The 15,466-nt window shown below is 38.7% G+C and overlaps 1 protein-coding gene across 11 annotated transcripts in view; it reads left to right on the top strand.

Moving 5' to 3' along the window:
* The window catches only part of SLC12A6 (solute carrier family 12 member 6), a 52,628-nt gene that overhangs the window by 18,880 nt on the left and 18,282 nt on the right, over positions 1 to 15,466 (top strand). For 7 of the 11 annotated variants that reach the window (XM_039350046.1, XM_039350048.1, XM_039350043.1 and 4 more), the window contains 5 exons: positions 6,024 to 6,068; positions 10,816 to 10,910; positions 11,787 to 11,918; positions 13,448 to 13,594; positions 15,403 to 15,457. In XM_039350046.1, coding sequence (XP_039205980.1) covers positions 6,024 to 6,068; positions 10,816 to 10,910; positions 11,787 to 11,918; positions 13,448 to 13,594; positions 15,403 to 15,457 — 474 coding nt within the window. Of the gene's footprint in view, positions 1 to 6,023; positions 6,069 to 10,815; positions 10,911 to 11,786; positions 11,919 to 13,447; positions 13,595 to 15,402; positions 15,458 to 15,466 lie in introns of those variants that run through there. The other 4 variants (XM_039350050.1, XM_039350049.1, XM_039350052.1 and 1 more) reach the window with 2 other exon arrangements.

Raw genomic sequence — 15,466 nt, 5'->3', positions numbered from 1 at the left:
GCTCCATCCTAGTGGTGATTAAAACAGATAATACCTATGCCACACTTTTTTTCTTCTTGAATGGGTTGATAGGTATTTTATTCTCCTTATACTCTTTGGGTTGCATTGTTTATCATTATGTTTTTTCCTGGATTTTTTTAGAAACGTTGAACAGTTGTTTGCTTGTCTTCAGAGTCTTCCCGGGATAATATTACTTCCTTTTCAAACATATTCTGTTCCATTAATATTTCCCATCACATTCCAGCCATGCTAAGCCAATCTGATAAATTCTTATTATCTTTTTTTCTTTGGATTCCCTCAACATAAGTTTTACTTTTTAAAGTTTTTCCCCTAATTCTATAAGCCCAGGTCTTTCTTAATCTTAATTACATTTTGTATTTGGATGAAGTTGCTTTGGCTTTTTCATTCTCTTTGCTTGCGTGTGTGTATCTTTGAGAGTCTGTTTCATGTGATTTGACCTGAATTGTTTATTGTTACATTACTATACTGTTACTCAGCATGACCTTGAGTTTGCTAAATTATTTTTTCCCCATTAGGCCACTGTTTTCTATGCCATCTTAAAGCTTCCTTGGTGTTGGCACTAATCAAAACTCTCTTACATTCTGCCTGGGAAAGCAGTGAAAAGGAATTGACAATTTAAGTGGAAAAAATGGTTAAAAATGACTATTTACTATAGTTGTGGCCTTTGATCCATCAAATTATTAGTATTGTTATGAACAGTGCTTTGTTTCATTCTTCCCAATACCCAGATATAGATTTCATTATTATTCCCATTTTGCAGATAGGAAACAGCAGGTAGAAACTGTAGACTTGCATAATAACTTTCAGTAATATTTCCCCTAAGCCCCCACAGAATTCTGCGCTCTGTTAAAGCAGGATTCCTAATCAGAGATATGGAAGATGCAAGTCTGAGAATATATAATCTGACAAGGTAAAACCATTCAAGTTCAATAAGCTTTACTTCCACTTTACTCTAATGTGACCTAGAGAGCATCACTGGCTTAGAGAAAGCATATATATTCTTGGTTTTCCTTCATGTTTGAAAAGAACACAATCTAATAACCCCAAACAAATTAATTTGCAAGTTTTCTTTATGAAAGGGTAGATAAGAAGAAGGAACTTGGAATAGGTTTTGCAGCACTCATCAGAAAGAATGGAAGTTGAGTTTACCCCATGGTGTTCTTCTATATGAACAATTAATTACATGGAGGAAATGCACATATCAGAAAGGTAAACAGAACTTAAAACTAAACAGAAGGGTTTGTTCTATTGCACAATATTCTAAGCTGCAGCTGTTAACCTAAATAAAACTTAATATGTCTTATCAGTCCTCGTCAGTCACCCAAAATAGTATTTCTGTCTTTGGTTTGGCCTCCTGCATACATCCCTCTTTCCCTCAGAAGATTCCTACACAGCCCAAAAGTTCTTGCTTAGCTATGTATCTGGCTATAAAAGTCTGGATGCTATCTGGTAAAAAGTTGCTCTCTTTGCAGTATGTCCATTCTTTATGCCTCCACAGGTAACAAAGAAGGGGAAAGCACAAAGAAAAAAGCTTTTTAACAATAAGTGTTAAGAAAGTAACTAGTGGGTTTCTATGCCTGCAGAGGCAAGAATTACTGCCTTAACTGCCTTCACACTACTTGGTCTAAAATACTGTATTCAGAAGAGAAACCTATTAAGGTAATAATAATAATCGATAGGTAGACAAAATGCCAAATCCAGTCTGAACATCTGGCTGACTGTGCGATGATCCATAATATAATAAAGTTGGAAGGGACCTTGGAGGTCATCTAGTCCAACCCCCTGCTCAGGCAGGAAACCCTATACCATTTCGGACAAATGGCTGTCCAGTTTCTTCTTAAAAACTTCCAGTGTTGGCGCATTCACCGCTTCTGGAGGCAGGTTGTTCCACTGATTAATTGTTCTAACTGTCAGGAAGTTTCTCCTTAGTTCTAGGTTGCTTCTCTCTTTGGTTAGTTTCCACTCGTTGCTCCTTGTCCTGCCTTCAGGCGCTTTGGATAATAGTTTGACTCCCTCTTCTTTGTGGCAGCCTCTGAGATATTGGGACACTTCTATCATGTCCTCCCTCGTCCTTCTCTTTGTTAAACTAGACATACCCAATTCCAGCAACTGTTCCTTATATGTTTTAGCCTCCAGTCCCCTAATCATCTTTGTTGCTCTTCTCTGTACTCTTTCTAGAGTCTCAAAATCTTTTTTACATCGTGGTTACCAAAACTCTTACGCTGAGTAATCTGTTTATGTCCCAAGTATAATAACCCTAAATCAAATCATTTCTATGATCTCCAGAAATGCAATCTTCTGTATAGATTTCATTTTCCTGCTGATGATGAGACAACATGCATACCTACACACCATGCCCCAGAAACCTATTCTAACTTAGATTTAATGTGTAACCAGGCACTTTCCTTGTTGGAAGTGCCCCAAATCCATTTAATCTCTATTTATCCTCTTCAACACTTTGAATTGCTTTGCCAAGGCAATGAGCAGAAATAATTATGTGCAGACTCAACAGTCATCCAGTGGTTTTGCTGCTGGGGACCAAACTATGTTAGCTGGTCAAGGAAAATTGCCAGTGCTAGAGTGTTTGACAGCCATGAAGATGCGCTCGTGAATGGATATGAAGTATTTTGGTTTGATATTTCATCAACTAACCCCTCCTTTTTCAATTGATTTGTTGACACTTCTGGCCTTCCCACCTGTTCTCATAGGAGCCTTGAGATTTTGTATGCACTTGGTTAATGTTGGCTTGCTGGAATCATGGCCTTTAGTCTATACAATCTGAGCATTGTTCTTATCGGAAACCAACCCACAAGCTTGGAGAACAATCCTTTACCCTTATCCGAGCTACAGATATTCACCACTATTGCAAATTGTTCTTACCGCTGGCAGTTTAATTAATTAAGTGATTAATTAATTAGTCAATCAAATTTATTTGCAGCCTGGTACAGTCTCAGCAGCTGTATATAATTTACTCATGAATGTGTTTTCACTTTGAAAAAAAAATAGCCCAAATTATTTTCTCTTTCCCTGCCATTAAAAAAAATTGGGTACAGTAAAACCTCATTTTAACAGATAGTTTGGGAAAAGGTGTTCATTAAACTCCTAAGTCTGAATTTATCATTTTCATCAATTAATTGACATAAATGGTGTGATTAATGTGCAACGAACACTTGGTTTAATGCACATTAGTTCCTTAAATGGTGATGAATTCTGGAATAACATATGTTCTATCAAAGGTCTATTAAACTAATATTTTACTGAAATTATTTTGGTGGTTCTCATTTTATTTTTGTTATATTCAGCTGACACCCTTTACATATACCAGGCTCACAAGACATATTTTAATATTCAGTAAAATGAAAATGTGATTAAAAGTAATAAACAATTTTGACCCTCAAAAGAACAAAACCAGCATTTGTGAAGTCAAAATCGCAGCAACAGTAAGATAACATTAAAAGATTTTGACCATATTCCTAAAAGCTACCAATGGCAGACTTCCTTTGGAGAAAATTAAATAGAGTAGAGAAGAGTAGAGTAGAATAGAAATAGAAATAGAATAGAATAGACCTTGGAGGTCTTCAAGTCCAGCCCCATGCTCAAGCAGGAGAACCATTACAAGTTCCAAGATTTGCTATTCTTAAAGCATTTCAGATTGTTTAAGCAATTGTCTTGTGTTGCTGTTTGCAAAACACTTTAAGTATATGAACAGATGGTTGTATAAGACAGGGCTTTTCAACCAGTGGTACAGGTACCACCTGTGTACATTGGCACCTGGCAGGTGGTATGCGACCATCCTAGAAAAGTGGTAGTGGGGAAGAGGAATGAGCTGAACCGGTAGCAGCACCGGAGAAGCCTGAGTGGAGAGATGGCTGGAGCTGCAGGGCTGTCAGGGCTCAGCGGAAGCGCCAGGATCAGTGCCAGGCTCCAACTGGAGCTCAGCGCTGATCCTGGTGCTTCTGCTGAGCCCTGAAGAAGCACCAGTCAGCGGGAAAGCAGCACTAATCCTGGCACTTCTGCTGAGCCCAGAAGAAGCCGATCAGTTGGAATGTTGCAGCATCTCCAGGGTCTTGTGATTTACATTCGGATGCTTGGCAACTGATTCATATTTATGAGTGTCAGTGACCCAGGGTCATGTGAAGTGACCAAAACCTGCTGCAACCACCCAGCAGAGGGGGGGGGGAATAAAAACCAAACACCCCCACCCCACCCCCGCTGCCAGTCCCCAACAGAAATGCTCACAACAATGAAAACCTCGGACAGGAGGAAGAGCGTGGCCAGGTGGGGAGGCAGGTGTCTTGATCAGGTGTGGCTTGGGGGGCACTTTTTTCAGTGCCATTGTAACTTTGAACAGTCACTAAGCAAACTGTTGTAAGTTGAGGGCTACCTGTACTTTATCACTTTTTTTCTTTTTTGGGGGGGGGGTCATCAAGTTTTTGACACCTTGCTAGGCGACTGGTGGTACTCTGATGTTGCCATATCCTAAAAGTGATACAATGGGTAAAAAGGTTGAAAAGCCCTGGTATAAGTGTCTTAAATTCGCTTGCCAGTTTATTCCAGCTACCTGATATAGTGTATAATATAGAAATCTTTCATCTGATTGATAGTACACTATACCATTCCTGATCTCCTTCCTTGCATTATTTTTTAACGTGATTTTTTTAACACCCTTGTTAAAAACATCCAGTTTTGATTTGACTTTAGGAGATTTGTACATAATTGGCTCTGTTTTAATGATGGACATTTAGATAATGGGCATTTAGACCTTCATTATATCTGAATGCATTTAAGGCAAAACAAATCGTACATTATCCTAGAGCAGTGTTTCTCAACCTTGACAATTTTAAGGCGTGTGGACTTCAACTCCCAGAATTCCACAGCCAGCATTGATGGCTATGGAATTCTGGGAGTTGAAGTCCACACGCCTTAAAATTGTCAAGGTTGAGAAACACTGTCCTAGAGCCTGATAAGTCACTAGAAAAAGCAATAGGCATAGCACGCCATCATTTTCTGTTTCCATAAACAGGAAAATTAAAAACAAAAACCAGAAAGCTGATCTTGAATCATGCTCATATCAGCTGCATTGATTAAATGAGAGGGCAAGAAGAGAGGTAATTTTCGGTTTCATGGGCAACATAGGCAAAATTCAAGGACAAAATGATTAGGCAATCATTTATATTTGTTATTGTTTATGTTTGCATAATCCTGGGTTTATTTCAATTTGAAAATGTATTGTTAAGCAATTAGAATTTTACATTACCAGTCTAATAATCTTGCAAGAATCCAGAATCCCTCTTCTATCCCTCATATATTCCTTTCCTATGTATTTAATAGTCCTGCTCCATCAGGGAGTCACAGAGTACAGGAAAGATGGTCGACTGTGATCATCCAGACCTAATTGAAATGCATTTTTTCATTAGCCATATTCAGGATGGCCTGTTGTGAAGGATGTTGAAGTTCAGCAATATTTGGAAGGCCATTGAGGAAAACAGTTATATTCTTTGAAATCTAATTACTTACATTTAAGCTAACAGAAGAATGAGGTATGATTCCTTTCTTTCTATAACTCTCTCTGGCTTATCCCGGAATAAGCCAGAGAGAGTTATAGAAAGGAAGGAATTGTACTTCATTCGTCCGTTAGCCTATTATTTTCTTCACTCTCGGGTGCCCCTCCATCCTATCTGTTGTCACCCTGGCCCCTTGGATTACAATGTGACACCAATTGTGGGTGAGTGGAAAAAGAGAACGGCAATTCTGTACAGTGGCTTCTAGTCTCGATTCTTTGTTCGGTGATTTGCCACTGTTGGTTTAAAATCACAAGAGTAGGGTTCCCTGATGAGTTACTTCATGCTTTTCATTAGGTTGATTACAGTTGTTGAGGGAAAGGGGAAAATATCTTTTAAAGAAATCCTGGGAAGTTTGGGGACAAAACAGTTCATTTTATTCTCCCATTCTCTTTATTTTGCTATTCATTTTTCCCCTCCATATTCTGCTTGATTTTTCAGATGTGAGTCAAATTTCCATCACAGGGGAACAATGTCACCTCTTAGGTACAGTATTGCAGAGGACTTTTATGTGTGTTTGGTTGCATGTGTGTTTATGGTAAATGTATGTTATCCTGTTATGTGGGGATGAGGGCACACATCTCTGTTGGCTGAAGCTGTATAGGTGGGCAAAGGGAAGTTGAGTGTGTGTATATGTGTGCATGTAGGAGTGTGTATATTTGTGTCTGAGAGAAAGAGATCTAATAATATTGTGCAGTGCAGTCTTCATCAATAGAACTTATAAATTTTCCAGTAATGGGATGCTTGCTCTTTAATAGATGTGTTTATATAAATATCTGTTTTCTTGGTTGATTATATTATTTAAAGGAGCAGTTTAACTTTTCAGTTGCTTGGATTACACTCTCATGAAAAGACAGTGGTCATACTGATAGAAGTAATATAACCCTAACTTAAAGAAAGCAAGATGATGAATATCTTTTCTAGATTATCTCCTGCTTTAGCATCTGTAAAAATACAGACATGCTTCTTCCTGGTCAATTTATTTTTGCAGCATTTGGATTCAGTTTGACTTTGTTTCAACACAAAATAGCTCTTAACTCTCCAAATTCATTTACTTGGTCAATTTATAAAACATCATCAAGCATACAATTAAATATAAAACCATTATTAAAAACAATAAGGATCAATGCCATTCCTTCTGCAAGGAAGGAAGAACTTAGACCAGGGGAAAATTACAGATAATCTGTGACTTAACAACAGTTCATTTAGTGACTGTTCAAACCTGCAACAGCACTGGAAAAAGTGACTTACAACCATTTTTCACACTTACGACCATTGCGGCATATTCATAGTCACTTGATCAAAATTCAGACACTTAGCAGCTGCTTCATATTTACGACGGTTGCCGTGTTGGGGGTCATGTGATCAGCTTTTGCAACCTTCTGATAAGCGAAATCAATGGGGAAGCCAGATTCACTTAACAACCGTGTTACTAATTTGACAACTGCAAAGGTTCCCCTAACAACTGCGGCAAGAAAGGTTGTAAAATGGGGCAAAACTCACTTAAAAAATGTTTCCCTTGGCAGCATAAATTTTGGGCTCAATTGTGATTGTACCTTGAGGACTACCTGCATTCTACTGTTCTATAGATTACCATAGGTAATGACTATGAACTCAGTTTTTTTTTTTTTTTTTTTTAAATCAGGATGGCTATGGGCGATTTGGGGTTGTTGAAACAGGATCAACATGCTTTTGAAAGATCAAGGAGTCCTGTATCTTTAGTCTGGGAAAACCGACTGGGTAAACAGTAGCAGATGATTATCTCTATCAGTGTTTGTAGGATTCCAGAGATACAGAGTCAACAAAACCATATCAGCAAAATACCCTGGAACTGTTTGTTCCAGTATGCTGGGAATGTTACCTTAGGATAACAATTCAGTGAAAGCTCATTCCTATTTGATTTAATAGATTCTACATACTCTGAAAGCAGAATTCAGAACACAGAATTCTATACCATCCATTCATTCCCCTAAAATGGGGTGAGTCATCCATTTTTCCTTTCCCATATTTAGCTGGCCAACTAACAGGCTATTTATCAGCCTTTTATGAGTGGAATACATAGATAGACAGACAGACAGACAGACAGACAGACAGACAGACAGATAGATAGATAGATAGATAGATAGATAGATACTGTAGATAGATAGATAGCCCTTATTGTCATTTTTTAATGGCACAATGGCACACATTAAAAATGAAATTTAGCTGCTTGGTCTCAAAGTTTACACATACATAGCACACATTTAAACATACTATATACAACATATGTATAGACCTATACCCTTACATTTCAGTAACATATAAATATTAATCACTGTCCATCTTGAATACATAACGAAAGGAGGAAGCTTGAGAGTTCACAAGGGCGATGCTGTATGGAACAAAACTGGCTGAATCTGGATGTTCTGCTTCGGATACCACAGAGCCTCCCCCCAGAAGGTAACAAGGAAAACAGGTCTTGAAGAGGATGTGTAACGTCCCAGACAATCTTGCGGACCCTGCTCAAGCAATACTTATGTGCCATGTCCTGGATGGAAGGGAGGGAAATGACAATAATATTTTCAGCCATCCTCACCACTCTCTGCACCACCTTCATGTCTGAAGCAGTAATGCTTCTAAACCAGACTGATGTTGTATGACAGGATGCTCTTGATCGTTGCTCTGTAGAAAGTGGTAAGGATAGGGCAGTGTTTCCCAAACTTGACAATTTTAAGGCATGAGGACTTCAACTCCCAGAATTCCACAGCCAGCAACGCTGGCTATGGAATTCTGGGAGTTGAAGTCCACATGCCTTAAAATTGTCAAGTTTGGGAAACACTGGGATAGGGGAAGGAAGATGTGCTTTTCTCATGCAATGCAGAAAATGCAGGTGTTGCTGTGCCTGCTTCATCGGTGTCTCGCTGTTGAGTGACCAAGCCAGCCCACTCGTTAGCTGCACACCCAGGAATTTGATGCTGGCAACCATCTCCACAGGTGAATCATTAATGCATAGAGAAGTGTGGTTATGCCTGCCTTTTCTGAAATCGACAATGATCTCTTTGTTTTTTCCAGTATTCAAAACTAGGAGAGAGAGAAATATTAGCATTTTGACTTTATTACAGGTAGTCCTCGACTTACAATAGTTTACTCAATGACCATTCAAAGTTACAATGACACAGAAAATAATGACTTATGACCGCTTTTCAGAATTACGACTGTTGCAGCATCTCCATGGTCACATGATTGAAATTCAGGCACTTGGGCACTGACTCATATTCTGTATCTGAAATCTATTGAGGACGTCTCAACAATAAATTGAGAACCAGTATATATCTATAATTTATAATTTGCTTCTGTTTGGAAGATCACCAGCTGTAGTCAGCATCATCTTACTGATCTACCTGTTCTGAGGCAAGAGATACGAATAAGAGATTTTTTTTCTCAAAGGATGTTTGTGCAACATGTTGGTGTATACGAGGAGTCCAGAAACCAACATAAGCTAATATTTGGGAAATGGGTAGAAAGTTTCAGCAACCTGTTTGGATGACTGGATTGGGAGAATGAAAGACAATTATTAGTTTAGCATATAAGAAGAGGCCGGGGACTTTGAGAATTTCCTTTTGAAAAAGGTACCAATCTGATTCTTTTGAAAAATATTACGCGATAAGTAATTTTAGAGTGTCTTATTTGAAATGCTTTATTTCCAAAGATAGTCTGTTTCTCTTGCTTTCATCATCATGGATTAAATTTACAAAAATGTAGAAAGTATGTAAATTTGTAAAAAGCACTATAAATGGACTTTAAAGAAACAGCATTTACCTTAGTGATTTGGTTTTTAAGTGTGCCTCTTCCTCCTTTAGAGTTGATCTTAAATTTTCACCTGAGAAGAATGTTCATAATTAAGACTTTTAGAAGAGAATTTGGCACAAGAATCTGTATCCTTGAAAATTATATATGAACCACTTTTAAGAATCTACCATCTTAATAAATGAATCAGCTACAGCTGTGAAGCCTGTTATCAGTGTCTTTGTGGATGAATTTAAAATTAAAGAATGAGGTCACAGAACCTTGCAGATAAGATTTTAGAACTTGGTTGCCTGTCTTTCAGTCCAATCCTCCATGAATCTCCAGAGAAGAAGAGCTGGGTGATGTTAGGCAGTCCTCCAAAATTAAAAAACAAGTATGCACTAGCCAGCAACATTGGTTAAAAAGATTCTTGGCATTGTATAATGGAGAACATGCACACTCACAGTCTGAGATGTGATAGGTTAGCTCCTCTTGCTGTCTCAAGTGTGGTCCCTGCTATGAAAACCTCCCACAATCTTGTGGGGTAAAGAGGTTTGTCATTGCCACCATCCCTGTTAGTAAAATAAAATAAAATAAATCTCTGTCTTCCTTTATTCCAAAGAAGACGAGCATTCCTGCTCTTTCAGAGCTAAAAAAAAGGGCCAGGATGTGCTATAACCTAAATTTCCGTTTAGAATGAGATTACTGATTTTGGAAAAGAATGCAAATTATTTATAATGGATATTAATATTTGAGGAACCCATTTACCATCAAAAGGACAATGGGGAAAGAAAGAAGGAAATTCAGATTATTGATAGCAGCAAAGGGCTTTTAACAGCTCACCTGAGAAAGGGGGAAAACCCTGCTCCTGATTGGTTGCACAGAGTTTGAATTTCCAAGACTTTGGTGGTCTGTTTCCTTTGTTTAGATCAGGGGTGTCAAACTCGCGATGTCACGTGACATGTCGTGACGTATCACAACTTTTTTTCCATTGTTGGCAATCGGGTGGGCGCGGTTTCGCTATGATGCATCCGGTCCGTGGGCCAGCAGTTTAACACCCCTGGTCTAGATTGACTAATTTAGTTTATGTTTTCTCCCCCTTATTTCTGCCTGTTCTTCATGACACATCTCTACCCTAAGGATAATAGAAATTGGTTCCTGGAAGATATTTCTTTTTATCAGCTGAGCAGACAAGTGCTTAACGGTCCTGCAGCAAAGATTTATTCTGATTGTTGCTGTAGAGCAGTGTTTCCCAAACTTGACAATTTTAAGGCATGAGGACTTCAACTCCCAGAATTCCACAGCCAGCGTTGCTGGCTGTGGAATTTTGGGAGTTGAAGTCCACATGCCTTAAAATTGTCAAGTTTGGGAAACACTGCTGTAGAGATAGAGCTCCATGGTCCAGAGCTGGAGAAAAAGATTTGGACTAGTCTTTCTCGTAAGCCATGCTTTCTCTTCTACATTGCAGATCCTGGACACAAGAAGGATTCCCATACATTTCTTAACAATATCAACTATGAAGAAGGCGATGAATTCTTTGACAAGAATTTGGCACTCTTTGAGGTGAGATCACTACTCGTTGCCATTGGTTCACTTTTGTTTCCCACTTCCACCATATACAGGTAGTCCTTGACTTACAACCACATTTGAGCTCCAAATTTCTGTTGCTAAGTGAGATATTTGTTAAGTGAATTTTGCCCCATTTTACAACCTTGCCACAGTTGTTAAGTGAATCACTGCAGTTGCTAAGTTAGTAACACGGTTCTTAAGTGAATCTGGTTTTCCCATTGACTTGGCTTGTCAAAAGGTGATCACACGACCCTGGGACACCGCGACCGTCATAAATATGAAGCAGTTGCCATGATCAAGTGACCATGGGAATGCTGCAACGGTCGTAAGTGTGAAAAACGGTCATCAGTCACTTTTTTCAGTGCCGTTGTAATTTTGGTCACTGAATGGACTGTTGTAAGTCAGGGAATACTTATACTTTCAGTACCAATCTATATCTGTATTCTTTCCTCTTTGTACCCTGTAATATAATTTATGGATAAAAGCTTTCATCTTAATTCAAGTTTCTGGGCTTTTACAAGTTCATAGAAAAAGTGCAGTTACTCTTAATTCTCCATGTTGCAAATTTTCCACCTGTCTTTTTTAAAGGATGGTAATTTTAAAAGCAGTTTGGAAAGGGAGTCCAGTCTTCTTGTTTGAGTTTTCTGAAAGTCTGAGGAAGATACAATGAAGATGCAAAACAGGAAAGATTTGTGAACACATAAGCCTGTCGAATAACTAGCTTGTTCGTAGTCCACACTTGTTTCTTTTAGCTTCCATCCTTCATTGCTACTTTCAATCCTTCATTTATTTATTTTTCTTCATCCATCTCAAAGGGACTTTTCATTGAAACTCGCTCTCATGTCTATTTTCTTCTGTCCCACTTTGCAGGAGGAGATGGACACCCGACCCAAAGTGTCTTCTCTGCTCAATCGAATGGCCAACTACACCAACTTGATGCAGGGAGCTCGTGAACACGAGGAGGCAGAGAGTGTCCCTCCAGGCAAGAAAAAAATCACCAAGGTAAGAAATGGCACCAAGAAGGTTTATGGGAGACATCTTGAAATGAGGAAAAGAAAATGTGTTTAAAATCAGAATTGATAGAATTAATATTTTCCTTCAAAGGTCCTTTTTCAGGAGGCAACTGGACTTTCTTGTTTTTCTTTGAAGATGTTTCGTTTCTCATCCAAGAAGATTCTTCAGCTCGGACTGGATGGTGGGGCATTCTTTTAGTGAAGGTTATCGAGGTGATCCTGAGGACACAGATAAGCCTCCAAGAGCTTGAACGATTTGCTAAAAGAATGCAAAAGACCAGTTGTCTGTAAGAAATATAAATCCTTCCATTCCCCACCATCCAGTTGGAGCTGAAGAAGCTTCTTGGATGAAAAGTGAAACGTCTTCAAAGAAAAATATGGAAGTCCAGTTGCTTCTTGAAAAAGCATCTTTGGGACAACCATGACCTGGATAACTGATAATCTCCATAAGGAATAGGAATAGGAATAGGAATAGGAATAGAATAGAATAGAATAGAATAGAATAGAATAGAATAGAATAGAATAGAATAGAACAGAACAGAACAGAACAGAACAGAACAGAACAGAACAGAACAGAACTGAATTGAATTGAATTGAATTAGAGAAGTCTACTGTCCTAAAAATTTGACTTTCTCAAAATATGTTCTGGATTTCTTAGAGAAGCATTCATTTTTGTATGCTCTGGAAGAAACATTTCTAAATCCTTGATTTTTACATGTAATTTATGAGACTTAAATAAGTAGAATTAGATTAATAAGTTGGCAAAGATATATTTTTTTCCTTTTGTTTTATATGCCTCACACTTATGAGCTTTATTGATCTTTCCAGACTTTCTGAGAATTTCAGCTTCCTCGGAAGCTTCACTTTGGTAGATCTTAAACTTTACCTCAAAACTGATTATGCCCAGTTGACTTATTGATATCCGCCTTCATTCCATTAAGTCAGCATCTAGGGAAAACACTGTCACCTGTCATGAACCCAGAGAACAGATTAACCTGGATATTACAGTTAATGACTCTTGAGAAGTGGACAGGATCAAAGAATAGAGAAATTACAAGTTTTCATTGTATAGGTAGTCCGTAACTTAACGATCACACCTGAGCCCAAAATTTCTGTTGCTAAGCGAGATATTTGTTAAGTGAATTTTGCTCCATTTTATGACCTTTCCTGCCACAGGGGTTAAGTGAATTTCTGCAATTGTTAAATTAGTTACACGGGTTGTTAAGTGAATTACGCTTCCCCATTGGACATGGCTTGTCAGAAGGTCGCAAAATGGGATCACACATGACCCCGGGACACTGCAACCGTCATAAATATGAACCAGTTGTCAAGCGTCTGAATTTTGATCATGTGACCATAGGGATGCTGTAATGGTTGTGTGAAAAATGGTCATAAGTCACTATTTTCAGTGCCGTTGTAACTCTGAAGGATGACTAAATGAACCGCTGTGAGTTGAGGACTGCTTAGATTGAGATGTTGGGAAACTTGGTCTTAACACCCTGCCTATCCTTCTACTAGATTCCACAGATGGGCACATTCATGGGAGTCTACCTGCCTTGCTTGCAGAACATCTTTGGAGTGATTCTTTTCTTGCGTCTTACTTGGGTTGTGGGTACAGCTGGTGTGCTGCAAGCCTTTATCATTGTTCTTATTTGCTGTTGCTGTGTAAGTTACTCTGTCTTTTTTTTTTTATTGAAAGTTTTTAAAAGTTTTTACAAATAACAAAAAAACAACAAAAAAAAACAAAAAACCCCTCACCCAACCCCTCCCAAACCACCCCCTCCAACCCCCCCCCGAGCTTCCCAGAACTGAATATAGGCTTAATTAAAATTTTAAAAACCTAAACAAATTTTAACAACTTATAAAATAGTTAATAATAAAATATATATGACATAAGCATTAAGAAAGAAAGATACTTGAAAAGAAAAAAAAAAGAAGAAAGAAAGGAGAAAAAAGAAAAGAAATGGAAAAAAAGGGAAAAAAGAAAAAGAAAAAAAAAGGAAAAAGTACAATCTATAAAATATCAAAAATTATATACAAATTATAAAAAAGCTAAATGATATTTTTTATGTCCAATTTATGTTGTATAAAATTTATCCATTTTTCCCATACAGCAAAAAATTTCTCTTGCGATTGCTCCTTTAAAAAAGCCGAAATCTTTGCCATTTCCGCCAAATATGAAACTTTAAAAAACCACTCTTGCAAAGTAGGCAAAGATTCCTTCTTCCAATATTGCCCTACTAACAGCCTTGCGGCTGTAATCAAATTTAACATCAATATAACCTCCTTAGCATCACAATCAATAACAATACCTAACAAAAATAATTGCGGGGTAAATTTTACCCTCTTTCTAAAAATTCTTTGAATATTCCACCATATCTTAATCCAAAAAGCTTTTATATTTTTACACGACCACCAAATATGATAATAAGTGGCATCCAAACAACCACATCTCTAACATTTAGGCTGTAAGTCAGGGTACATAAGAGACATTTTTTGTGGATCAAGGTGCCATCTATAAACCTGTCTTATCAAATTTGAATCACACTATGTTACTGCAGTCTTCGGTATAGAGCAGTGATGGCAAACCTTTTAGAGACTGAGTGCCCCAAAACTGGCCCCACCCCCGCTCCATCCCCCTGCCCCGCCCCCTCTCTGACCCCCCATCTCCTGCCCCACCTGCCCACAGGACCACTCACTGCCTCCAGGGCCTCCCGCAGATCGCCCAGGCAGCCCAGCAGCGCTATGGCGGCCACATCTTCTGCCCGCGCCCAGCAGCATCAACTGCATAATGGGGTGTGAGGGCAGAGTCTTGTCTATGCTGCCTGGCTGCCATGTCCTTGGCTGCACTGTTCTGTGTGGGCTACACTCAGAGGCGACTCCTTCAGGGGGGCTGCTGGAAAGGAGGGGGTCATGGGAGGAAGCAAGGCTGGGGCAATGGCATATGTGCCCATAGAGAGGGCTCCAAGTGCCGCCTCTGGCACTTGTGCTATAGGTTCACCACCACTGGTATGGAGGAAGGGGGGGGGGGGAGAAGAAGGAAACCTGATGTTGAGAAAGGAGAAATTACACTCCCATGGCTGAAATGTCAGTACAAAAACAATACTCTTTGTAGATGTAGTCAATTGTTGTGTTGAGATCATTGGTGATCTTTATTTCTAAATCTATTCTTTGGTTACCCTGTTCCTACATTTTTGAAAATGTCCGTCTTCCCACCTGACTAAAACCATTTTGCTCACTTCCGCCTTGGCATTTTGTCCTCATTACCCATAATAATAAGGAAAACTAAAGGGAGAATTATTATCAAAATATAAAACTGAATGGGGGGGGAAGCAAATCTAGGTTTGTCAAAATAATAGCCAAACGCTGTAAGCTCTGTTAGTGACTTTTAATACATTACAAGCTAAGAACCTGCATCTGCCTGCATTTATGTCCTAAATACTTATGCTGTTTATTTCTCACCTCCTCCTTAGACGTTGCTAACAGCCATCTCCATGAGCGCCATTGCCACCAATGGAGTTGTGCCTGGTAAGTACT

This window comes from Crotalus tigris, unplaced genomic scaffold, assembly GCF_016545835.1.
Source record: "Crotalus tigris isolate CLP2741 ecotype Arizona unplaced genomic scaffold, ASM1654583v1 scf7180000018306.2785112, whole genome shotgun sequence".
Classification (NCBI taxonomy): Eukaryota; Metazoa; Chordata; class Lepidosauria; order Squamata; family Viperidae; genus Crotalus; species Crotalus tigris.
This window is presented reverse-complemented; position numbering and strand designations above follow the sequence as displayed.